The 26,981-nt window shown below is 39.6% G+C and overlaps 1 protein-coding gene across 2 annotated transcripts in view; it reads right to left on the bottom strand.

Annotated features, from left to right (window-relative positions):
• The window catches only part of LOC149318881 (choline O-acetyltransferase-like), a 69,286-nt gene that overhangs the window by 6,401 nt on the left and 35,904 nt on the right, over positions 1-26,981 (bottom strand). Inside the window, exons 8-14 of one of the 2 annotated variants that reach the window (XM_089510626.1) lie at positions 25,316-25,485; positions 22,603-22,703; positions 21,762-21,890; positions 16,375-16,497; positions 11,411-11,552; positions 8,799-8,861; positions 1,703-1,840 (exon numbers count right to left, since the gene is read on the bottom strand). In XM_089510626.1, the coding sequence (XP_089366752.1) occupies positions 1,703-1,840; positions 8,799-8,861; positions 11,411-11,552; positions 16,375-16,497; positions 21,762-21,890; positions 22,603-22,703; positions 25,316-25,485 (866 nt within the window). The remainder of the gene's footprint in view (positions 1-1,702; positions 1,841-8,798; positions 8,862-11,410; positions 11,553-16,374; positions 16,498-21,761; positions 21,891-22,602; positions 22,704-25,315; positions 25,486-26,981) is intronic. The other variant, XM_089510627.1, reaches the window with a different exon arrangement.

Raw genomic sequence — 26,981 nt, forward strand, 5'->3', positions numbered from 1 at the left:
AGGCAGTTAGTCAGTCACTCAGTCAGTCGGTCAAACAGGGTGATCAAAATGTGAGGAATACCTGGAGTTGCAATCCAACAACATTATGAGCTGCATTTTGATCAGATAAAGGCAAATTCAATTCTGGCATATGATCAAGGTATATTCTACTCTACTTGTAGCCTCCTAAATCCTACACTATTGCTGGAAGATACGGAATCATGTTGGGCTGCAATTCCCATCATTCCTAGCCAGCATAGCCAATAGTGGGATATGCAAGGATGAAGCCCAGCAACATCTGGAGGGCTACATATTCCCATCCCTACTGTTGAGGAGCAGTGGTCCAAAGTTAAGAAATGGCAAGAAATTATTCAAATTATTATTATTCAAATGCCTTTGAATAATTACTTGTAGTGATATATGCTAAGAAAGCATTTCCCATTGATTTAACAGATCCTGCCATGGTGGCGGGGGGACTCCAACCGCTCTTGTCTAAATAAATCAATAAAACCTTTGACCCTACTTTAACTGTCATGGCTCCATCCTATGGAATCTTGGGATTTGTAGTTTGTTGTGGCTCTAGAGGTTTCTGACAGAGAAAGCTAAATGTCTCACAAAACTACAATTCCAAGAATTCCATAGCATTCAGCCATGGCAGTTAAAGTGATGTCAAACTGAATTATTTCTGCAGTGTGGATGAAGCCTCTGTCTTCATGGGCAAGTAACCAAAGAACTAATCATTTCCTTTTTTCTGCAAGGGTAAGGCAGACTTGCTTCAGGTAAAAAAGCTAGGAAAGATGAACAGGTTGGCCTTGATCCCAACATTCAGCTTGTAACTGATGCCCTCTATATAGTCCCAAAACTGGCTTTAAGTGTAATCAGATGAAAAGCCCAACGCTTATGACTTTCATATTTGATAATGATGAATGTATGCCTTTCTCAGCATGATTTATGTAAAATTTTAAAGAAAATATGCAACTGTAAATTTGTAAATATTGTTGACCATATACCACAGCTCTGCTGGTTTTGCCCTTGTTTGATTTTATATTAGACCTCTGATTCATAACTGAATTGGTTAATTTCAAAAACTGTTTAATAGCTTTTAAAATAACTTTTATATTTATACTTTTTTCAAAGTTTTGTATAGTTTTTATTCTGCATTGTTTTTAAATATGTTTGTTAACCACCTTGAATCCATTACTGGGACATACCTGGAAATAATAATAATAATAATAATAATAATAATAATAATAATAGAATTCAATTGATTCTCTGAATCTGCTTTAGTTGGGAGTACCAATAGGATTCTGGCTAGTACTCTAAAAGAATAGAACCAGTTGATGTGGAGATAATAACAATTGGTAAAGAATTTGTTGGAAGAATTCATGCTTCTTTAGACCAATCTGTAAGAGCTTACATGTTCTCAGTTAGGGAACACAGTTCTTTATATTTCAAGATTGTGTCTGCTCTGTGGATCAGTGTTTGCCCACCCTTCAGACTTTATTCTCCCCCTCCCCAGCCAAACTTAACAGCCACTGGCTATTAATTTATGTTGTCAAAAATATAAGGAATGAGAGCCCAAAGCATTTGGCCAACTGTTGTAGTGGCTAAGCCTTCACAAGCTACGCCAAAGGTTGTCACTGATACATAATGTCTGTCATGGTGAGAATAATGGAGATTCTTTTTTTTTTTTATGACTAATCCCAATATGAATTTTACTCACCTGGCTGGTGGAGAGAATAAATCGATTGCTTGTCAAATACGTTTCATCAGTAAATATGTCTGGCAGTTCCTGAAAGTGTTCACGGGCCTTCTCTCGCAGCCCCAGCAAGTGATTGTCTATCGCCATTCCTGTAATAGCCTAGAAACCATAGAATAGAATGGAGTGTCAATCAACATTTACAGACTGGCAGATATGTCCCACTCTTGTTGGTGCTGCTAGGCTTTGCTAGATGGAGAAGGCACAGTGAAATGGACAGTCATGCCAGTTTCTCCCAGTTTCAGGTGTCAATCCTGTATCAATGATCAAACCTCTGTGAACTCAGCAGGACTCATGCCGAGGATAGCACACGAACAGCCCCCCTACCACTTGAAATGTCTTTTAAAGTTTTCACAGCAGAATGTGGCCACTTATACGATTCTCAAAGCCAAGATGTAGGGAGGGAAACCCTTCTTCCATTGATTTTGTTGTTGCTGCTGCTGCTATGTGTGTTCAGGCCAACTTTAACTTATACAGTACTGGCCCTATCCTAGGGTTTTTGTGGCAAGATTTATTAATAGGAATTTTGACAATGGCATCCCCTTTTGCTGAGAGAGTGTGCATTGATACTGGATTTCCATGGTTGAGTGGGGATTCAAGCCTGATCTCCCAGAGTCCTAGTTTACCACTCAGATTATTATACCATGCTGGTCCTTTTCCATTGATTTTGACTTCTGTCATGACTTGTCCATTGAAGCACAGCAAATTTGCACATCATGTGGCCTGCATAGCTACCAAGACTGATCCTTTCAGAAGCAAGATTGTATTATGGCTAAGGATGAAACACTTTGAGATGTAGCAATGAATCTCTCTAGGGGGATTTTTAATTAGCTCAGTTAATTACTGGGTCATGCTACAAGCAAACCTTTGTAGAATCGTTTCCCACCTGTATACCGAGATAAAAGAGATAATAGGAATTTCGCAGAGGCAGAATTCTCTAAATGAAGTTTTTCTTTTATTAACGGATAAAACTACGCCACAATCCACATACATAGAAGGACTAAGAAAATCAAGGATTAGCTTTGGAATAGTTGGAGGCTGAACTAACAGCGATACTTACACAAGACAAGGCTTGATTCTGGGTCCAATTTTGATGGGGACGGAGTGGGACATGACCATTCTGGTGAGTGGAGGGGGAATGGATGTATCAGGACCAGTCAGAATTCACAGTGATAGAGTGTCCCTGTGCCTTCCAACTAGCCCACTAACAAAGGATTTTGGAGATCTTTTATAGGCCAAAACTAGTCTGAAGGCAAAAGTGATCGTCATACATTAAGGGAAATCAAATCTACATTGTAAAAGATTGCTTGGTCTGGCAATGTCTGGGGTGAGAATGAAGTTGTAAATCAGTCTTATTGGGTTTCTCCGGCAGAACATTTTGCCTAAATCACCTATCTTCCTGCCTTTGAAGGTGTTACTGGCCTGGTACAGACCGCCCCAAAAGGGCAGTCTGCCAGTGCCCTGGTTTGCTCCAAGAGGAAACCGCAGCGGACAAACTGTGTGGCTTCCTTGCGGAGCAAAAAGAACCTGCAAAAAGTGGGTTCTTTCTGCAGCACCATAATGACACTGCAGTGCACTCATGGCACACTCGCGACGTCATTATGGTGCTGCGACATGTGGACACTAGGTGTCCGTCACGTCAAAATGGCAGCGCCCAGCTGTACAGGGCACTGCCATTTTGACATACGGAAGATGTGCTAGGGTTGTGGTGCATCTGTAAGCAATGCCCCAAGGCAACTCTAGCACGTCATCAAGACGAGGCCCGTCTGTACCAGGCCAAAGTTTCTCATTTGCAACTCCCAAACTCTTTTGTTTGATGAGCTTATGGGATAGTGTGGACGTGACCACTTGCCTCAGAGATCATGGCTGCCCAGTGTAGAATCCATTTGGGGCCATAAGGAGAATGTACACACACCAAAATTCAGAAGATTCCAGCTCTGGTAACAGAGAATTGTTGCTTTTGATTGTGTGGATTTGAAATAAGTTCCCAGAAACTGGAATCTGTAGTTTACAAACACTAGTATTCTGTATCAGCTACTTAATAAAGCATACTTAACTAAGGGGCTGTACATACAGCCCCAAAGGGGCGGCCTCCAGCTACCCCTTTCATGGCCGGATCAGGGCACGGCAACCTCACACCATGGTCCCGATCGGGTCTTTCCAGGGTGTGAAAAGGAGCAGCAAAAAGCGGCTCATTTTTGTGCCATGGAAAGGGTGTAATAGCCATGGCGGCATAGCTATGCAGCACTCTTTTGGTGCTGTGTCATATGGGTGCAGTGTGGGAGGAACACAGTCATGCCATGCACCATGTGGAGCAGTGTGCAGCCTCATGGCATTCTGGGGGCAGAGTCGAGGCATGCATTGTGAGAACCCTATGCCCCGACTCTGCCTCTATGCTGACCCAAAGTTCCGGTCTGTATAGGGCAGAGGTTCTCAACCTTTGATCCTTCAGCTGTTTTGGACTTCAGCACCCAGAAGCCTTTGCCAGCATGGCCAATGATGAGGGAATCTGGGAAATGAAGTCAAAAACATCTGGAGGACCAGAGATTGAAAACCACTGGTATAGGGCCTAAGTAACCTCTCCTGGCCTGACCTCCCCACCCCTCCACCTGACAGTAACATCATTTACTCAAGCTACTATCACTATCAGAGTGGATCTCCCTCTTCCCATGAATCTGACTGAAGGCTGGTAAAGTAGGTTGAGAGGGGAAGTTATGATCATGGTAATAGTGGCCAATTTTGACTAAGGTGTGAAGCAGACAGCTGGGAAAATGCGGTCTGAGGGTTCTCCGGCCACAAGAGTGTAACCAAGCATTACAACGATTTGCAATTATGTCTCTTCCAGTCTGGTATAAAGATCCACCTCTATGGGCTTGTTATTCCCCAAATAGATGAATTGCAAGTCTTGCAACTCATTCTCTGGTGGTGATGAAGCTGGCAATAGAAATGTGATAGAAGGGGTATGACCACCGAGCTTGGCCTCACTCTTCACTTCATTGTGTGAGGTGTGTGTATATGGGGGGGCATGTTCTCTCTGTAATCTTTGCAACATCCCTGCAAGGTAGGCCTCAGAATGATTACTTCCATATTGCAGAGGCAGAGGTTGTCCAATGAAGTTTGAGCTATAATAGGGGCAAAATCTGAACTTCCAGATTCACAGTGTTTAGAAAGGGAGATGAACTGAAGGTGGCCCAAGGGAAATGACTCTTCTCTGCTGATCTCTAAGCAGAGGAATGATGTTGAGGGCAAGGAGTAAATAACCTTTCATGGCTCATTAGGAAAACACAGCACCCTGGGGACTAATGCTGGCATGTCCAGTGGTGCATATATTCCATGAGTTGTGAGGAAGGATCATAAAACCTAGACGTGGTCACCATGGTTTCCTTCCCCATCAAGAAGAACGGACTGGAGGATCAATGGAAATATTTCGCTATCCAACATGATTTATAAGGCTCTTAGCAATGACATTTTTCCAACCTAGATTAATGTCATGTCTGAAGAGAAAGAGACTGAGATGGCTAACGAAATAAGAGATGAGTCAATGTAGGGGAGGGGAAAAATAAATTAATGTTTTTAAGGCTACAAGTTTAATCTAACAGTGCTGTTTCACTAACAAAGGGATAATTAAATAACCTTAAACTGTGGTTTTAACATTGTTTTTGTTTTTTAAAGAGAGATGGCTATTTTATTTTTTATTCTTCAGCTGAAGGTTATTTGATTTAGGAATTTCTGAATGACCCCAAAGAAAATCCAAGTCAGTTTGCCTGTTCTTGTGCTTTGAACAGATGTTGAATCCCTCAGAATTAGAAACTGGAGATAATCAGGACCTACTAATTGTTGTAGGTCCCATAGCTGTCAAAGGCCTGGCTGTAGTGACCAGTTCAAAGGCTGGTCTAGATTGGTGCAAATACTTCCTTTTAAACTATCTGATATAGAAGACCAATAAATCTTTGCCCAAAAGGCCTGGGACTGGTACCATACTTGTGCCCATTGACTACAATTGCTTTTTTTATTTCCTGGAAACCCTCCAGGAACTGACATCTAATGGTTCATAGATTGGCAACAGTCCATGGACCGCTGATCTGTGTAACACAGGTTTAAAGAAGCATGAGCTCTTGCAATATAAGGTCTTGCAATTTCATGGATTCTCAGCAAGAAGGAAGAAAAGGGGAGAAGAGAAGGATACTTTTTTTTGTTCCAATATACTTTAGAATTAAAAAGGAACCTCAAATTGCCAGAAAATTGACCAGGTCAGTACAAATTGGTTTTTTTTAAAATTAAATTAAATTAATTTTTTAAAAAAACCTCAAAAATCACCACAACAAAAACCACTACCTCCCAAGATGTTTGTCCTGTTTGGAGGAGTTTTTAATTTGTTTTCTGTCTTTAATTTGTCATTATTCACGTCCAACAGACAAGCTATAAACATTTTAAAAAGTGAGCTTTTGAAACTAATTAAAAATATAAATGAAAAATAAAAACACATGCTGGAAATGCCAAAAGGAAGTAGGAAGTTATTTGCATATGTGGTGGAATTGTGGTAAAGCCAAGAAATTTTGGAAAAGTATACATGTAGAATTAAAGAAAATATATAAAATTGGAGAAAGGCCAAATCCAAAAATCTATCTCTTGAACATGATGGACAGCTTAAAATTGGGAAGAAAAGAAGGGAAAACTTTAACATATGCAATAGTAGCAGCAAGGACAGTGTTCGCCAGGTATTGGAAAAAAGAAGGTCTTTCTTTGGAGGAATGGCAACTGAAAATGATGGATTTCTACGAAATGGAGAAACTTTCATGCTTAGTAAAAAATGGCTTGTTAAGAGACTTTTATAGAAACTGGGAAATGTGGAAAGATTATATGAAAAATGAAAGAGTTGGAGAAATTCATCTAGCCCTGGAAAACAAGTGACATAGTGTGTGCTTAAGATGTAACTATAATAACATAGGATGAATAACTAAGTATGTTTAAATAATATTAGAATTGTTAGTACCGTATAGCAACATAAAGAGTTTTATAGAAAAGAAGTAAATGAATATTGTAGTTAAGCTAATAACTGTAAAACATTTAAGGGAAAATTAGAAATTAGAAATTAACATTAGGAAATTAATGGTAAAAATAAGTGGGATTTTTAAGAGTTCAGTAATATAATTATATAGAGATAGATCGGAGGAACTCAGTGGTTAAGGAAGTATAATAGAGACAACCAGAAAAAATGTATAACAAAGTTTGAAAGTGTGTACATTTTTAAATGCAGTCTGTAACATGATGTTTTCTTATTTCTTGGAACTACTTTTTAAATTACTTAATAAAATTTATAAATATATATATATATATAAATGATCAAAGTTGACATGGAATTTATGGTGTCTAAAAGAATTACATTTCTCTGTCTATTGAATAAAGTACCATTAATTATTTGCTTTTAGCAATGACCCTTAACTCCAAAGCACAGGGATTTGTCATTGTTAATTTTCATACTAAATTTAGGACCAAGTAAATGATCTGATAGCAACAGTATTGATGCTAAGTGTATATAGATTCAGAGGCCTGTATCCAATGATGTTATTGGGCTAATGCAAGACATTTTGCACTAGTGGTTGTAAATTTGTGGTATTAGCGCAAGGGTGGCACAGTATAGTTTGCAAAATCAGTTGTGCAAAATGATGGTAAAAGTAATTGCACCAGAGATTGGGGAAGTGACTGACAAGTGGTTGTACCAAGTGCTTGCTACCACCAAATTGCACAATTGTTTGCATAATAGCACAAATCAGTGCAGCTGCACTAGTTGGGATTTTCACTCCATTTGAGTTACATTGGATTTAATTCCCAAAGGCTCCAAGACAGAGGATCTTCGGGACACACTGGATACGGGTTGCATCCAAATAGTTGCACTCAGAGGTAACCTCGAATGACTTAAAATCAGTGAAGCCACCAATTCAGTTTGAAAAGGGGACAAATTTATTTTTTAAGCAAAGTGAAAAAAAATCACTGCTAACTTAATTCCAGAATTCAATTATTAATTAATTAATTAAAGATGGTGCTATACAACCAGCCAATGTTATAATTCCTGGCTGGTTCTTAACTTAACACCTACTGTAATTCCCTTATATTCTTTTGCCAAATTATTGTTTGTTTATGCCTCCAGACTGAGGAATTAGAAGCTTCTTTAGGTCATAAAATGTACATATTAAGGGTCATGCAGCTACCAGATGTTATTGGACTGCAAGTCTGAACAGCCTTAGCCAGCACAGATGCAGGTAAGAAATGCTGGGGGCTTCAGTCTACAAACATTCAATGCAGTTCATAATTATTTTTAAATGTTATATTTCAAGAATAAAATACCTGTGGAATGTCATCAGTTAAAACTGAACATACAAAAATCTCTAAATACCCCAACAATTGACATTTAGCTCCACAAAATGCACTACCTTCCACTATCAGTATGATTTTGTGAGCATCCACAAAGAATTCAGTACAAAGCATTCATTGCCATATTACATTTAAGCAGCACCACACCATCCTGGTGCTTGTGTGTAGCTTGGTTCTAAATTATTAGTACTGCAAATGGTCATTTTATCTTAAAACAGAGATGAAACCTCAGAAGGTTATTACAGATGACCTAGGGATGTCAAATGAAAATAAATGGTTACTATTTTTTGTTCACGCATCTTCATATTTCATACTTAGAGTTGTCTACAGTGTCCTTCGTAACACAAATTATATGCTTGCTAATGAACACCTTTAAATGCAACGATTTTGGGGCCCATTTTACACAAACATCACAATCTGGATACTAGGTGATACTTATATAGCAGTTCTGGGATGTATAAAGCCATTAACAAAATCCACACTGGGCAAGGATTTTTGTGTGTATTTATTTCTTGTTTTGTGTAAATATATATATAGAATGAAGCCGGTAGCTGTGCAAATATAGGAATGTGGTAGTCCAGCATCTGACTCTGTAAAAAGGAAGGTATTTAATTTTATGACTGTACTATACTGTTTATTTATAATGAATATTTTCCTAAAAATCAAGAGGGATTCATATTTTGCTTACCAAAATAGTGTAATTGGTCTGAGCTGTTATAGCATCCTTAAATCTCTGCATTTTCTCAGAGTCCTGTAGGTGAACAGAAAAGAAATAGAACCTTTTGAAAGAAATACTTCCACCATTTAATGGGGATAAACTTCGGCAACACAACACTGTGTATGGTTAGACTACTTATGAGCACAAGCTGATTAATGCTTCAAAAGGAACCAATATATTTAGTGGGCTTGCTCCCCAATAGGAATTCTTGAAAGCTTTAATTTTTGTTAACTCATCTGATTTGCTCCTCCCAAAATAATTTGTGGACTGTATGGACCCACAATCCAACTGTCCTAATTTGGTAGGGACAGTCCTCATTAATCCTCTGACTTCCCACTATTTCAGGTGCTTCTATAATGTCCCTAGTTCTCTTCCCACTTTCCCCCTTTGTCCTCAGCTTACCTCAGTTGCTGCAAACTGAGTACTGTACTGCAGCCCCTCACTCAAAACCATAAGGTTGCGAGTGCAATACTAGCTCGACTCAGGCTTGCATCTTTCTGAGGTTGCTAAAATGAGTACCCAGCTTGTTGGGGCAATTAACTTACAGTTGTAAACTGCTTAGAGACTTCTTAGTCCAGTATGAAGTGGTATATAAATGAAGCTGCTACTGCTGCTATTGCTATAAGGTACAAAAGTAGTTTGCACTCAATTTACTCAGTGGGAAGGAGAGGAGAGGAAGGGAAGACTCTTGTCCTTCTGAGTAGGCTCAAGCAAAAGAAACCTGCTGCAGCCTCTCTTTGTGTGTTCTTCCTCATTAACGTTTGCAATTCTGGTGACAAAGCCACCTTCTGATGTTGTTTGACTACATGGCTCCTGGCTTTCATCTGTGAACATTAGAGAGTATGTGCAGGGTGTGAGGGTAACATGTTACCAGTAGCAATACAACCAGTTCAACATTACTCAGTGGTGCACTAGGGGACTGCAGGGAAGTGGACCACACCAGGTGACACTCTAAGAGGTAGGTGACACCATTGCTCTTCAAACATCTACCTTTTGGCAGAAACAGGCTGTGGCAATCATCTGCTTCCCTTTAAAATGCTTTAAGAGATAGTGAGAGTGGGGTGAAGCTTAGTGGGAGGAGAAAGGAGAGGCCCCAAAAATATAAAAACTAAAATTTCAAATTTCAGCCATAGATACTGGTGAAACGTCAGGAAGAAACTTTTCTGGAACATGGCCACATAGCCCGAAAAACTCACAAAAAACCACTGATCATAGAGTATCAAATATCCAGCATGAAGCTAGAGGCAGACAGGATAACAAAGAAATCGTCATGGTACACTGTTCATTCCATTATCTTCTCAGGTTTTGCACGATAGTGTGATATTTCTAAAACAGAATGGGAAATCTTGGATTTTGCCATTTTGAAAAATAGGAATCTGACAGGGTTTAACTTGGGAGGTTATGGGTGGGTGAAAAAAACAGCACACTGTACTTATGGGTGGTTTTCTTTAATTTTAGACTCTTTTCAGGTGAAAAATTGCCCCAGATCAGCTCAATTATAACCAGGGGTTTTAGGAGGGTATTTAGAGGGCTTTGGTGAGACTCCCAGGAGATGTGAGGATGTAAAAGTGGAGAAAAGCCACACTTTCCTCGCTCCTGCTTTAAATCATACAACACCTGGCTGAAAGAAGTGTGAACAACAGTGCCTCTCTCATGCCACTGTGTCTCTTAGAAACAATTATCTTCCATGTAAAAGACGTGGAAATGTTTAAAGAGAACCTTATAGGATTTTTTTAAAAGCTAGAATAGTTTTATGACTTCAAATGCTAGGAGGAGACATGGGATAATTACCAAAGAAAAATTAATAGTGAGAGTGGGTACAGAACCAGCTCAATTAGAACACCCTGCTGAGTTCATTTGTAAATTGAGTAGTGCTGAATTGCTTTACATAGGGACAAAGTGCATGCTTTATTATAAATGTGCATAACTATGCACTGGGAGGATGTTTTGGGGAAGCAAAGCAGCTTTGGAAGACTGCAATTTTGTACAGTATGATGGGTGGGCACCTGTGCACATACTGAACTTTTTGCTGGTTTGTCTTCCATTTTTCTGCACTAAGCTGTTTCTTTCCTGCCAGATCCTGGATGCATCCTTGCATTTGCATCTATATACGTGCATGAACGCACATGCATGTGTATGAATGAGAGAGAGAATGAGATGGCAAGGAAGCACATGCATGCGTGGGCAATGCAATTTGGCGCTAAAAAACTGCAGGTAGAAAAAGGATTCATTATGCCCCTGATCTGTCATTGGGGTTGGCACTGTTGCTGAGGCCCATATTTCTTTAGAGGACTCCAGTAGCCTCTGGACCTGCTACTTTCCGTTCTTGCCTTTTCTTCCTGTTTTCCTCTCCTTTCTGAATAATCAAGCAATAACTAGAGAAGAAGCAGCCTTCATTCCATCCTTTCCCTCTCCAGAAAGCTATTTAGGCTGGGCCCAAACAAAGACAACAGATAGATAGAGAATGGACAGGGGTGAGAAGGATCCTCCTTTTCCAACTGTCCCCAAACCTAGGGCAGGTAGTAGTCTGACAGGTACTTGGATGGCTGATGATGATAGGGACAACAATGGCATCCACAAACCTGTAGGGATGGTTTTTTATCTATCATCCCTTTGGCAAAAGCTAATGCTTCTGGAGTTGCAGACCGAATGTTGTCTACTCTTCCCTCTTCAAACCGGCGTATGGATGCACTTTCATAGGTAGGAACAAGTCTCCCATGCAATCTACAGGGGAAAATGAGTAGTGATTATTTTTTCCTCTCTGGAAAATAAAACAAATATCCCATCTCGGTTTCTCTTTTGCTTCACTGCTCTGGTATAATTAATATAATATAATTTAATATAATATATTAATATAATGTAATAAATATTCCTCTTCTTTTTACCAAATAGACTTCTATATGAAGTGTAGGAATGACAGGCCCTTAAAACCATTTGGGATTGGTGCACATACAGTTTAATTTATTTGTAGAAAACTAACAAATTAATCCATTAAGTCTGACATTACTATTAGTAGAACAGTTGTTTGCTATACGCTCAAGGAAAGTTTTGTTTTGCGCCATGTAATGACATCATTGTGCCATTGAACATTTCCTAACAGGATCACAACTGGTTTTATTTAAAAAGAGCAGCAAAAATCCCCAGGGGCTATAAATGTATTGTATATACGCAGCTATAAATCGAGAAATTTATACACCAAAATTGATCCTAAAATCTTGGATCAACTTACATACGGGTCAATACAGGTCAGAAAGATCCTAAAAGAAGTACTGCCTAGATGCCCCACTTTTCCTGCCTTGGCAGTGTCTACACAGCACAGGGCCAAATCCCTGATTCAAGTGTAGACTGTCTTCATGAGGGAAGGCCAGTTCCACAATGAATCCACCTTGTCCCTTTCTAAATCACATTTTAAAAACTCACCTTTTCTTCAGGATTTTGCAGTAAAACCTGGAGCACTTAATAGATGTGGTGGACAGCCATTTACACATGTATCCTACTGTGCCGCCTGGTGCCACTGTCACACCCGCTGAGGTACCCAGCCATGCGATTGATGCTGGGTGCATTGTTTCCAAACTCAGAGGGCGCAACTTGTGCCAATGGTACCAGCACCAGCAGGCACAACGGGATGCATGTGCAAATAGCCATCTGGTGCCACTAAGGAGTAGGGAGGTAATGGGTGGAATCTGGACAGCTATGGGCCCAGAATCTTCCAGCAACAGCCCAAAGTATTCTACCCAGTATAGATGAGCCCTAGGAAACATATATAAATAACCTATTGCATCGTTATCCTACTTCCCAGTTTGTCCATTGCATCTAAACACTACCAGAGCTTGGAAAAGTTACTGTTTTGGACAACAACACTCATATCATCCACCCAGTGTGGTTCCCTGGAGGATTCTGGGAGTTATAGTCTCAAAAGTGTAGGTTCCCTCTCCCTTGTTCTGGATATCACATTACTATGGTGGTGTTTGGCCTTACTGGAATATTTTCTACAAAGGCTAAAATGTGGCCAGGTTATCATACTTTCATCATGTGGAACAGGTTGCAGTTTCACATATGCATCTCATGGTGAAAAACCTCCATGTAGAACAACATTTGGAAATGTTTGCCATTTTTCTTTTAAACACTGATGTTTTCCTCAGGCCAATTAAAGAGGATTTTGAAGCCATTTGTGAGAACTGCTACTGAACCGGGATTATGTAGCAAAGTTGTGGGGGAGCACCTTCATTCTGAAGAATGTCCTTTGTTCACCTCCATCTTCCATTCTATTCCCCCTCCCACTGCACCTTTTTAATACTACACTGACAAATGATTTCCATCTAATAAAGCTAATTTTTTACTTGGCTCCAGGGTCTCTCATTTAATTTGCCCATTATATTCATGATCCTTTAAGCATGAAAGTTTGCTACTATTCAGAATCTAATGGCAACGAGGATAAGCTGCTTCCATCTGTACTCAGGATTCATCTGCTAATTAGGCCCTATTATTCTTCAGCTTGTTAATGCCGAGTGGGTTTATATGACTGATAGTGGGTGTACTGTTTTTTTCCGTTGCCTGATCTAAATCATTGCTGGCCTGCAGATGTTAATTGCAAATAGGCCAGAAGTGGTGAGAATGATCCTACCTCTTGGAGGTGGAAAAGTCAGCCCCACACTTGCACCACCACCTATGTACCTACAGGGGGTGACAGAGATAAAAAGAGATAGCTGGGATTCCCTTGTGTGTTTCCCCTTTGAACTGTGTCCTCTGTTACATTCCCATCAATCTACTGATACTTTCTGCCTGGTCTGACTTCACGTCTGCTTTCCCCTTTCTCCTAAGCTACTTGTCTCCTTTTGAGGTCCTTAATTGCCATGGCTGCATCCTATGGAATCCTGGGATTTGTAGCTGGGGAAGGCACTGGACCTCTTTAGAAGAGAATTCTGAACATTTCACATAATTACAAATCCCAGGATTACCTAGGATGGAGCCATGGAATTTAAAGTGGTCTCAAACTGCTATAACTGCAGTGTGCATAGGGCTTCTCTCTAGGCCTATTCAAATGTTAACAGTTGTGTACTGATGAAACATTAAACATGAGTGGAGACGTACTGGCCTTATCTCCATGTTTTCATCTCTATTGCCCTTCACATGTAGAGGATCACTTTCTCAAGCAGAAAGGCTTCTCTTCCCACGAAGGCTTTCCAGACCAATGGGAACACTGAGGATTCTCAAACATGTATAAGAACCTCCATGGACAGAGGAGGCTGCCCTTTTCAAAAAGTCACAATTGGAGGACGATAGAAATGGGGGTAGAGAGAAGGTGAAAAATATGCAGTCTTCTACTTTAAGCATTTTATTAAAGTGAGATCCACTTTATAGTGTCACTATATAGTGTGAGACAATAGCCATGTCAATGTAGTCAACTGGCTCCATACTATCAGATATGTAATTTCCTCATAAATACTTTTCTCTTAATGCAGAGGGATCTTGTAGCACCTTTGAGATTAACTGTGTGAAAGAAGTTGTAGCATAAGCTTTTGTAGACTTGGTCTACTTCCTAAGATGCATCTGAGATGTTGCAACTGAGGAAGTCGACCAAGTCAATGAAAGCTTATACTACAACTTCTTTCACTCCGCTAAAGTGTTACAAGATCCTTTTGCATACTGATATTTCAGACTGACAAGGCTATGTTGCTGAATTCTACCCATTTTTCTTTCTGTACATACATGCCAACACTATATAACTCCTCTCCTACAAGAGTTTTGTTGGCTGCCAGTCTGTTTTTTTTTTTTTTTTGGGGGGGGGGGGGGTCAATTCAAAATGCCAGTTATTTAAAAAGCCATGTACAGCTTAGGTCCAGGCTATGTGACAGTATGAGTCTGCCTGGGCCCAGAGATCAACAGGAAAGGTCTTTCTCTCAGTCCCACCACCTTCCCAAGCATGGCTGATGGGGACTAAAGATATGGCCTTTATGGTGACTGACCTTAGGCCCTTGATCACCCTTGCCAGAGAAGCAGAATGCCTCCCTCCTTGCTGTCCTTTCATCAGGAGGCAAAATGTATTTTTAAAAACAATTCTGATAGCTTTTTTTTAAAGAAAAGGCTTTTAAGAGGGTGTTGTATTGTTTGAATTGTACAGTTTTAAAATTATATTACAAGCATCCCTTGCTTTTCAACAGTCCGCTTTTCAATGATCCACTCTTTCAACCCTTTTCAATTATAATCAGATCCCATACATTTAACATGTGGCCCACTCCTTTACACAACCTATTTCATCATGTTTCAATGACTTTCCACACATTTTTGCATGCATTCACAATATATATATATATATATATATATATATATATATATATGGAGAGAGAGAGGGAGAGAGAGAGGGAGGGAGTTATGTTTGTCAATGGTCACAATGCATTTGCAAGCTAAAAAAAAAGAGACTGGGTTCTTCATTTCAATGATTTCTGGTTTTTGGCAGTGCTTTAGTTCCTAAACTGTCAAATAAGCAGGGGACACCTGTAAATTCTATGTCATAACTTTTTCCCCAATAATTCAAATAGTTTAATTTATGTTGATCTTTTGTATGTTTTTTCACTGCATTGCTCTGATTTCAATTTGTAAACTGCCTTCAGTTCCACTTTTGTGAAAAACGTGGAGTATAAATAAAGATGACAACAACAGTAACAATAACATGTCTGAGAGCAGTTCACATGACCACTTAAAAGAAATTAGCAGCACACTGATTATGTTGTGATACAACATATATATGATATATCTAGTTACACCCCATGAAGAAGACTGGGTTCAAATCCCTACTCAGACATGAAATCACTGAATGACATTAGGATCAGCCAAGCTGATCTCACAGAATTTCAGTGAAGACAAAATGGAAATCTTCATAGACTTTAATACAGTAAAAACCACACACTCCCATAGCACTACCCACAATGGCTGCCTCCCCAAAGTAGGCAGTTAAATGAGAGATTTCATGGCTAGAATATGATAAAGGTGGAACAAGTGGGGGCAGGGATAGAAGGAATTAGGCTCCTGGTCCATTTGACATCTTTCCTCTGTCACATTTAGTCCAATTTGCATGGTATTCTGATGTAACTGGATTATTCACTCACTTCTCCAAACAAAAACCAGAAATGTGGGTTAGAGGTTGGGAAATCCATAAACTAATGACATAAAGACTTAAAATCTTGTACTGAAAAATTTACTAAGGGTTTCAACCTGTGGCTAATTTTTCAACAGGATCTCATTTTTTTCTTGCAGGACTGAATCTGGAGCAGGACTGAAGTGGAGTAGGACAAGCATAAAGCCTTTTCTGGGTCCTGAATTGGATGTCCTGGACCACCTCCAATTGGCTGCTATTTACACATATTGCTAAATTACGAAATCACATCACATCTCATTTGGTCCTCTGTCCCTCTAAAGGTGAACATGAAAGTGGAATCCTTTTGCAATGAAGAAAAGTCTCCACTGTGACTTTCTTGCCTTGGGCTCCCCTAAGTTTTGCCCAGAAGTCCCTGGCTGACAAGAGCTAATTTGCTTTGGGTTTGCATACCTATAAAATGCCAGCTGGAGTGCCACTTGGATGTATGCATCTGGGCTCATCTTCTGTTTCTTGATGAATTCTTTCCCATAGTTTTCAAATTTATAAACCATGAAGTCTAGATTCTTAACCATCCTAGAAAATGAGCAGAAACACTAGAGGTAAAAACACAAAGCTCTTGCACAATTTTAATGTATTTATTTTAAGCTTCTTGGTGTGTACTTCAAAACGTTGTTGTTTTTGGCTGCTTGGATTCTAGCTGCAACTTCAAAACTTTGATCTCAGCTCTATCCCCCCCCCCCCCCCCCAATACAATCCTCTGTGAGTTGGAAAAATGCAAGGCAGGAGGAACAACCTTTGTAACAGCTGTATGGGAATATGCAAAAACCTTTGATCCTGCATCTCAAATGGCCTATTCAAATGAGTTGTTTACTGTCACTCTCCTCTATACGTTCTCTTCAAAATCCAAATGCCCTGTGTACCAACATAAGCCTCTCTTTGCATAAAATGCAAAGGCTTAGTGCTAGATCCAATTTACTTCTTGCCCTGTTGACAGTCAATATGTAGGTTACAAGAACATATTGATAACAATATGCATTATATTGCCGTGGCAAATGTAGAGGTCCAGTCTTATGAGAACTCCAATCTCCCCCTCGTTTTGTTTTTGTTCCATTCACAGGACAGTTCAGGGATGGGCAAATGCATTTTGCCATCGGCTGCCCTGGTTGACCACATGGTAACACCCAATGTGACCACAAATAATGGCACTTTCATGATCAGCTAATTTTATTTTTGATTTTAGAAAAGGTATTGGGACATGTTTTTTTAATGGGGGGTTGTGAGAGTTGTGAGAGTTATCCATTTTGAGTGATTTGTGTGTGAGGGAGGGGGAGCATCCCTTTTTGGGGGGACCTTGTGAGATACATACAGCTTATGGGCCACACTTTGCCCACCACATATTTATACATTGGAATAGCCATAGTTGTTCTGTCCACAGATTTATGTTAAAGATTAGGTGCAGTTAGCCTCTAGAATTGTACCCAGTGTTTTTCTTGCAAATGGCAGCTGTGGAGGAAACTGGGGAAATGGCAAGGGGAGAAGGTTAAAGCTAATCACCAAGCCCCAGCTGGGCTCTTTCATTAAGTAATGTGGACAAGTGACTGCAGTTAGAGATTGGGAGAACCATTCGGTTTGGTTTTGACAAGAAATTAGAAAAGTAGATGATGATGGTGATGATGATGATGATGATGATGATGATAATTTATTTATACCCTGCTCTTCAGCCAAAAGGCTATCAGAGCAGCTTTCAAATTGTTAATTAGACATTTATAGATGTTGGAAACAGGATATCTGCCTGTGATCTAAAAGGATGTCTATGCATATGTGTGTGTGTAGGTTCCGGATTCTCAAGCAATGGATTTCAGTCCTGTTGGTTCTGTCTTTGAAGTTACTTCAGTTGAGTGGTTTCAGGCCAAGGACTTTATCCAGCACATCTCCTGAACCACAACTGCACATGCTACTGTTGTTATTTTGGATTTATGTTGTTATAAATCATCCTTAGGGCACTTGTCAGTTGGGTGGCGCATGTGTATGTGTGTTATAGGGACAAAAATAGGAAGTATGAATCTAAAATGCCACCAAACCTTTCAAGATCCATGGAAGATTTGCTCTAGATTCTAGTTTGGTTATCATTCTGGTGGAATTATGCTGGTGTTATAAACTGATGAATCCTATTATGTAGCGGTATGGTAAGATCCATACCTGCCATTACTTACCTAAGAATAAAGCAGTTACCACCCAGGCAATAAAAAACAAACAGCTATATAGACTTCCAGTGTTCACAAGCTTCAAACACAATAGATTGAGTAATTAAATCAGTTAATATTGGGCTATTGGCTGGAATTCAGTTGGTTAATTCCAACTAGAGTAGACTTAAGGTCAAAACAGATGGGCCAAAATGAACAGCCCAAGGCCACTGCAGCCCCAGTTGGCCTGGGACTGTGGTGACTGGCTGGCCCACTCCTGAATGGATCGCCAACAGATGAGGATTAAATTCACTTCTTTTGCAGGTGGCTTTGGACCATGTTAGACAGCTTCAGAGTGGTTTCTGGCTACGTCGAAGGCATGCGTCATCTAAATGCCATGCCCCCAAAGCAGCCGAAAACCAATCTATTTGGCCTGTCTGTTTTGGGCCTTATTTACTCCTTTGTTGCACAATGAGTTAGCACACAGATAAATTGCAATGTTTCAGTGGGTCTACTCTAGTCAGGATTTTGACCAACGTGTAAATTGAAGGCCTGGTTGGAAAAATATATGTCCAGAAGTTTCTGTTGCATTGTGGGTTATCAAACAATTTTATTTCTGTTTCTGTTTGCTACATTTATATACTAACTTTCATCTAACAATTTACTTCCTGTCTTATTGACAGTCATTATGTAGGTGAGACGAACATAATAATAACAATATGTGCTGGCCAAATGGCCGTAATAAAGTTATTATTAATAATAACAATATGTACACCTAGATAAATTGCAATGATTCAATGGGTCTACTCTAGTCAAGATTAATAACAGGTTTTAGACCAATGTGTCTCTTGTAAATTGAAGGCCCTGCTGGAAAAAAATATGTCCAGCAGTTTCTGTTTCATGGAGGGTTATCAAACAATTTTATTTGGGATTTTTGCTACATTTATATACTGACTTTCCTTGAACTATCCCATGGTAGTGTGTATGGCTGTCTTTCGGTCCATTTAATCATCACAAATAATCAGTGATGTGTGTGCGACTGAGTGACAGTGACTGACTGAAAAAGATGCAATTTATTCCATGGCCCTAAAATCCCAGTTCAGCTCTCTAACCACTGGATTGATCAGGCTTGATTTAAATGTAAAGATGTATTAATAAATCCACCCTCTGTCTTTTAACATTTATATCCAATTATTTTTCCTCAACTACTAGCAATGGGTGTCTTCTAGCTGCAAAAAAACCTTGGCTGTAAGAGATTAACTTCTGAATTAACTGATTATATTTAAATAAATTTATGCAATATCAAATATCATGTAATATTACTTCCTGTCCTGTTGACAGAATTCATAGAAAATATAAGAAACAGATTAGCACTATTAAGCATAATTGACCGAGAACCAGAGACACTACGGGCAGAAGCTAGGGATACAATAAAGGATGAATGCAGACACTTACAGTAGTCAAAAAGAAAGAGAAGAAACAGTGGGTGACAGATAAAATGCTTCAAGCAGTAAAGGAAAGAAGAGAAGCAAAACAAAAGGGAGACAGGAACAAAGTCAGAACCATGAATGCAACAATACAAAGACTAGTGAGAAAAGACAAAGACAATTACTACAATGATCAAAGCAAGGAAATAGAAGAGAATAATAATAAAGGAAGAATGAAAGACTTTCCCCACAAGATCCAGGAAATTAAAGAAACATTCAAACCAAGGATGGGGATGATCTATGACGACACAAACAACATAATTCAAGACCAGGATGGAATTAAAAAAAAAAATTGGAGGCGATACACAGAAAAACTATACAAGAAATGGAAAAAAATGAAGGACACATGGAATGAACAGCTATATGAAGATGGTAGACGGTAGAAGCTGCAGTAAGAGAAATGGGGAAAAACCAATCACCAGGAACAGATGACATTTCAATCAAACTACTACAATTCACACTGACAGCGTCAACTCCAATCTTAACCAATATATGTCAACAGATATGGAAAACAAAGCAGTGGCCAATGGATTGGAAATGACTAATTTACATCCCCATCCACAAGAAAGGAGACACAAATGACTGGAGCAACTATAGGACAGCAGTGCTAATCTCCCATGCAAGCAAAATCATGCTCAAAATTCTGCAACACAGACTCGAAGCACACATGGAGAGAGAAATCCCAGAGGTCCAAGCAGGGTTCAGGAAAGGAAGAGGCACTAGGGACCACATTGCAAACATACAATGGCTAATGGAGTGCACCAAGTAATTCCAAAAGAAAATCAGCATGTGTTTTGTAGACTATAGCAAAGCGTTTGATTGCATAGATCATGAAAGGCTATGGAATGCCCTTAAAGACATGAGAGTGCCAACACATTTAATAATCCTGATGAGAAATCTGTACGCAGGACAAGAGGCAATGGTTCGAATAGAATACAGAGAAACAGAATGGTTCCCAATTGGCAAAGGGGTCAGACAAGGATGCATTCTGTCACCCTACCTTTTCAACTTGTATGTAGAACATATTATATGAAAAGCAGGCTTGGTCACAGAAGAAGGAGGAATGTAATTGGGAAGAAGGAACATCACCAATCTAAGATATGCAGACGACATCATACTATTAGCAGAAACATTGGAGACCTAGAGCAACTACTGAGAAAGTTCAAAGAAGAAAGCGCAAAGGCAGGCTTACTGCTGAACATAAAGAAAACAAAAATAATGACTACAGAGGATCTTCACAAAGTCATTCTAGACAATGAGGAAATTGAAATAGTAAAAGAGTTCCTATACCTGGGATCAAACATAGATCAGAATGGGGACTGCAGTCAAGAAATCAGAAGACTAAGAATTGGAAGGAGAGCTAGAAAAGAACAAGAAAAGGTCCTAAAGAGTAAAGATATACAACTAAGGATGAAAGCCAGAATTGTACAAGCAATTGTATTCTCCATTACCAGGTATGGATACGAGAGAGGGACAATTAGGAAAATGGACAAAAAGAAAATGTATTCAGAGATAAGACGTGATGCTGCAGAAGAGTGCTGAGCAAAAAGAACAAATAGGCGGGTCCTAGAGCAGATCAAGCCTGAAATTTCCCTGGAGGCAAAAATGACTAAACTGAGGCTATTGTACTTTAGCCACATCATGAGAAGACATGACTCATTAGAGAAGAAAATAATGTTGGGAAAAGTGAAAGGAAGAGAAGAAGACCACATGTTAGATGGTGGACTCAAGGAGATCACAGGTATGAATCTGCAAAAACTAGGAAGAGTACTGGGGGATAGTGAGTCTTGGAGATGTCTTATCCACAGGGCCATCATGAGTTGAGAGGGTGGTTAACAACAACAAAATATCAAATCTCAGCACAGATATTTTTCTGAGATAACAGCAGATGTATGGTACACTTGAATAAACAAAAATTAACATTGTTAGAAGAAAAGATCATCATTCATATTTTCTACCTTATTTTTCACAGTCACACTCCAGAAACCAAGCAGCCTAAAAAAATACAAAATAAGCCTTCACAATTAATCTCTCCTCTCACTGATTAAAACCAATCACTACTCATTAATCAGTTAAAGTTTAAAATGATTAATCCATCATTTAAATTAAGAAAAGCTTGAAGCCCTAATATCTTTGTATTAAAAGTCACGTTGAAAATCTAATATACCTTTGAAGTTTTTCTGCTGATGATGCCAAGAGTCCCTGAATTTCTGGAGAGCATTTCCACCTTAGTCTCCTTGGAGCAGGAAGTTCACTCACTGAATCAGCTCTCACCAGTTTCTTTGCCCCTTCTTTCCTATTTTTTTAAAAAAAGCATGGTTATAAAATTTCAATTTATTTGTTATTAATCACTGCAGATCTCAAGAAATTATTTAATGCCGACATGAGAGAAATGAGTAAAAGCACTCTCAAAGCTGCCTCTTCCACATTTCCTTTGTACTGTAGTTTGTCACATCTCTGTAGAACTCTGTTAGCATAGAGCTTGGAGTTACTTTTTGAGAATACAACTGCCAGACTCTCCCTGTCAATTATGTACATTGACCATTCTGGCTATATACTTCTAAGAATTGTACTCCAAAAAGTAACTGTTCCAAGCCTTGTGATAGAGTTTATTATTTGTAGCTCGAGCAAATATTGTCTAAAGTGAAAGTGGATCAAGGAGTCAAGTTCTACCAAAAAAACAGAAGGCTAGAGCAAATGACATACCCTCTAGCATTCTTTAAATTAAAATAGCAACATGAATGTGGAAGGTGACAAGAGTTGTTAATGAGGAAGAACAGAAAAGCATATCCATACTTTAATCAGTGGGTCTACACAAGTTGGGTTTATCAACCAGTTTTAGGCCTTTGACCACAAGGCATCACTCAGAATCAAAATGTCACTTGAAGTACCAACCAATTCAATCAGCTGAGGGAATAGGCAGGTTCAATATGGTCATCTTAGAAGAGAGAGGGAAGTGATATTGCTTTTACTTATAGGCAGTTGGGGTGGGGGGGTGGGTTACTTACATGTGTTTGAGCAGGTGTTCAATGCACTGCACCAGGACGATCCCTTCAAAAGGGGAATGTTCGCACACTGTCCCACAGACTCCATCTCTTCCCACAACAAACTATGGAAATATATATTCACAGAAGTGAGGTGAGAATCAAATGTCATTCAACTGTAAAATACTAGCAAAATGGATTACTAAATCAGCTGCAATAAGTAATAACAACAAAAATGATACTGAAAGCCTGTATCTGAGAAAACTAGCCATGCACAGAGTATATCCACACTGTACAATTATGCCAGTTTCATACCACTTTAATTACCATGGTTCCATGCTATGGAATTCTGAGATTTGTAGTTTGGTGAGCTATTTAGAAGGCACCAAACAGGTCTGAAAGGAAAAGGGCTTAGAACTATATCACTTTAATTCTTCATAGTGTAGATAGGAACTCACAATAATTTGGGAACTGTAATTTGGAAGAGTAGATACAGGAGTCCCTCTGGCAGAGACTCCTGTATCCTCCTGTATCTAAACAACACAACTCCAAAACTCTAGAAGACATAGCCAGTTATAGTAGTATGGAAGTGCTAGAATCATGCAGTTGGGGAGACACACTCAGAAAGTCAATGTTATTGTCTATGTTAATCTATAGAAATTAAAATAGCAGAAATGCTCCACCGAGCATTAATATAATACCAAAAAATAATATGGAAAAATAGATCCTCCCCACCATCGCCTCCTTCTTATAATGGATTTCTTAACACATTCCATTTGATTTAATTGGCTATGAGTATAGGTATTTCTGCCTATTGTGCATAGTAGGCAAATTAGGCTCAGGCCTGTTACAGACTGCCAAAATAAAGCTGCTTTGGGTCTCTTTGGAGGTATGCTGTTTAAATGATGCATGCATCCTAAGAATCCGGAAGCTGCACCAAAGCTGCACTCCAGTCCTTAGGAATGGAGTGTGGCTTTGGTGTGACCTCCGGACTCTTAGGACCCATGCATCATTTAAATAGCATACCTCCAAAGAGACCCGAAGCAGCTTTATTTTGGCAGTCTGTAACAGGCCTCACTCTCACAGAGTATGGAGAAATTATACCCAGGCGAGGGAATTATATATGAAGATGGGTGACATTTGGTCACTCTGTGCAGAGTATGATGATTCAAAAACATGCACAAAGAGAGAGAGAGAGCTCTCTAACCAAATCTTGGAGCAAGCAGTTCTTCCTGACAGCCAAGTTGTCAGGAATGGACCACTTTAGGCTGTGTGTGTGTCTGCTGAGAAGATCTGCCCAATGTCAGTTCATGAATCAAATATTAACCTTAGCTAGGAATAGAGTGGTCACATGCCTCTTACAGCACACTCCTCTACTGTTGCATTTTAACACTGTGTATTCTTCAGTGAGGTCTATGTTGACTGGATTAATGAATTTCATCCAGTCTTCATTCCATTTCCAGCTGTACTTCCACACTGCAGAAATAATCCAGTTTGACACTACTTTAACTGTCGTGGTTCAATGCTATGGAATTTTTGGATTTGTAGTTTGGTGGGCCACCAGAGCTCTCCAACAAAGAAGGCTAAAAAACAACACATTTCAGAATTCCATAGCATTGAGTCATGGCAGTCAAACTGCCATGGTGTCAAACTGCTTTATTTCTGTGATGTGGTAGCAGCTTGAATGACAATGAGTCCGCTTTACCATTAGTAACTACTCCTCAGTGACAATTTTGGGAAAGCCAAGGAGGGCTATGGTTTGGCTGATACTAGGAGCATAAGGGGATGGAGTTTGTGACTTTAATTTGTGAAGGGTGCTGGGAGTTGCAGTTCAGTTTGGGGGGGTGTAACTTCTTTAATTTTGATCTTGAAGGAAGCAACAAGTTATTTTCTTCCCACTGCCTTAAAAACGGCAGCGTTCAAAGATTATTCACAGTTTGGGACTTTTCTATGCAAAAACCCACATGATTTTTTTTCCCGTTCAGAAAGTGGCATCTGTTTTTTTGCCGAGGAATCTTGTTTTCTGTGCAGAAAAATCATGCTCATATTCAGCATGAGGGAATTGTGCTATTCAGGTTTTCTTGGTGTTCAGGAAGCAACCCACTTTTAACTGTTGATTGAGAATTTTTGCATATTCTTTAGATTCCTAGTTCAGCCACCTCTAATTACATCTGGAAGGATACAATTCCCACTTATACTGTCTGTGTATCTATGGAGTTTATCAGACAAAGGAAATTGGAAGTATAATCCAATGGCAATCCGAACGCAATCATGGGGTTTAATGTTATTGCGTGATAGAGTACCACACACAATTTTGGGCAATGGGAAGTCCGTCTGAATGCAGTCATGGGGTTTCACGTTATTGCGTGATAGACTACCGCATGCAATTTCAGGCAATGGCAAGCTATTTTCGGGCAATGGGAAGTCAGTTCGAACGCAATTCGAATTCATGTAAATTCGAAATTAAGAGAAATTCCTCCCGTGGGATAAACTCCTATGTGTGTGTGTGTGTGTGTTTCTGTTTCTCCCTCTCTCCATCCTTCCCTCCATCACCCAAACCATCTACTCATGCACCTACCACCAATTCTTCACAGACAACTGGTATAGTTGTTGGCTGCTTTCCCTTTTATTGCTCTGAAAGCATGGTATGCTTCTAAATGTGTATTAGTAACAATGCTTTGACATTACCCAGCTTTGCATTACATGAATCTATTGGACAATAGTGGCCTCATCTTACCTGCATGGGCTTATCATACCAACGATTGGCACCATTTTTATTGTAACCTCCTCCATGTAGAAGTTGCAAAGCCATGTTGGTATCATTGAGTTCCTCACCACTTGGGCCATCAAGACAAACTAAGCATAAGCTTCGTTCAATCATGTCAAGTGAATCTCGGTTTGTAGACTCTGAGGGGAGGAAAAAAGATGGATTTGGTGCAATTCATTATTTCTATGTCAGTTCCTCCTCCAAGATAAGATTTATGGCTTAAATCCAGTTCTCTGAGAGAAAACAACTCAGCAATGCAAACGTTTTGCAAACTTTTGTTCCTGTGGAATGAGTTCACGGGAATCTTCTCTCATTGTGTGTTATAGGTTGACTCTCCCTTATTTAAAATGCTTGGGGCCAGAAGTGTTTTTGGATTCCAGATTTTTTTTCTTTTTGGATTTGGGAATACTTGTATTTGCATATATATGCATAATGAAAGATCTTGGCGATGAAACCCAACTCCCTCCAATCCATCTGTCTTAGTCCAGGCCTCAGAGGGAGAGGAGAACCATTGGAACTCATCCCCTTTCCCTCCATCATTCCCTTCTCCTTTTTGTTTCATGTCTTTTAGATTGTAAGCCTGAGGGCAGGGAACTGTCTGATTAAAGATATTATTGTAAGCTGCCCTGAGAGCCATTAGGGCCGAAGGGCGGGATATAAATACCTAAATAAATAAAATAAATAAATAAGTCTAAACACAAAATTCATTTATGCACCTTCTTTCCTACCATACATGGTAAACTGTAGTATGTTGTTACATTGACATTAAAAGCACTCTCGCACTTTTTCAGCAATGGTAGACTTTGGCCTTGGTATCTCTGAATATAAACAATAATGTCCCTAAAAACAAAGCAGATGTATCAAAGAGCCACTTTTATGGAGAAAAATGATAGGTCCTATGATCTCTGGAGTAAGCAGAGATTCCTTGTTCTTGTAATGGGCTTTGAGTCATAGCTAACAATGATGATTGCAAGATGGCTATTGGAGATTTCCATGCCACAGGAGACAATACTATCAATTTTCAGCTGCTTGTTCACTAAAAGAAGTAATTCCTTCTAGGTATCTGAGAGCACACAATATGAGGAGAACCGTAATCCCTAGCTGAGATATGGGCTATCTTTGATCCTCCCAGGCATTTTGGACTCTAGTTTCCAGAAGCCCCAGCCAGGACAACTAGGGCCTCATCCCATCCAAGACAATCACTTAAATGTCAAGTGATTCCAACATCATTAATGTGGCATGCTAAATCAGAGATTTGCTCTGGAATCAGAGTCAGGACCATTCCAAATGTGAGCCATAGAGATTATATCAGAAAGGGATACTCTGGCTCATTAGTTCCCAAACTTTAGTCCTCCAGATGTTTTGAATTTCAGATCCCAGAAGCCCCACAGCTTGGCCATCAGTCTGGAATTCTGGGAGCTGAAGTCCAAAACCTCTGATGGACCAAAGTTTGGGAACTACTGCATTTGCTCAGGATCCAAACAGCACTAGCCAAACTGGTGAACAGGGGCCTAGTCAGCCTTATATAAACTGCTTCATGCTTCTGTCTAAGCAGTTTGTCAGTGCCTTGTCTTCTTTGCCCTGGACTTTCAATATTTGGAACTCAGGCACCTCTTTGATGATGTAGCTGCCTCTA

Source organism: Sceloporus occidentalis, unplaced genomic scaffold, assembly GCF_023333645.1.
Source record: "Sceloporus occidentalis isolate IW3139 unplaced genomic scaffold, rSceOcc1.0.p SCAF_2, whole genome shotgun sequence".
NCBI classification, from domain to species: domain Eukaryota; kingdom Metazoa; phylum Chordata; class Lepidosauria; order Squamata; family Phrynosomatidae; genus Sceloporus; species Sceloporus occidentalis.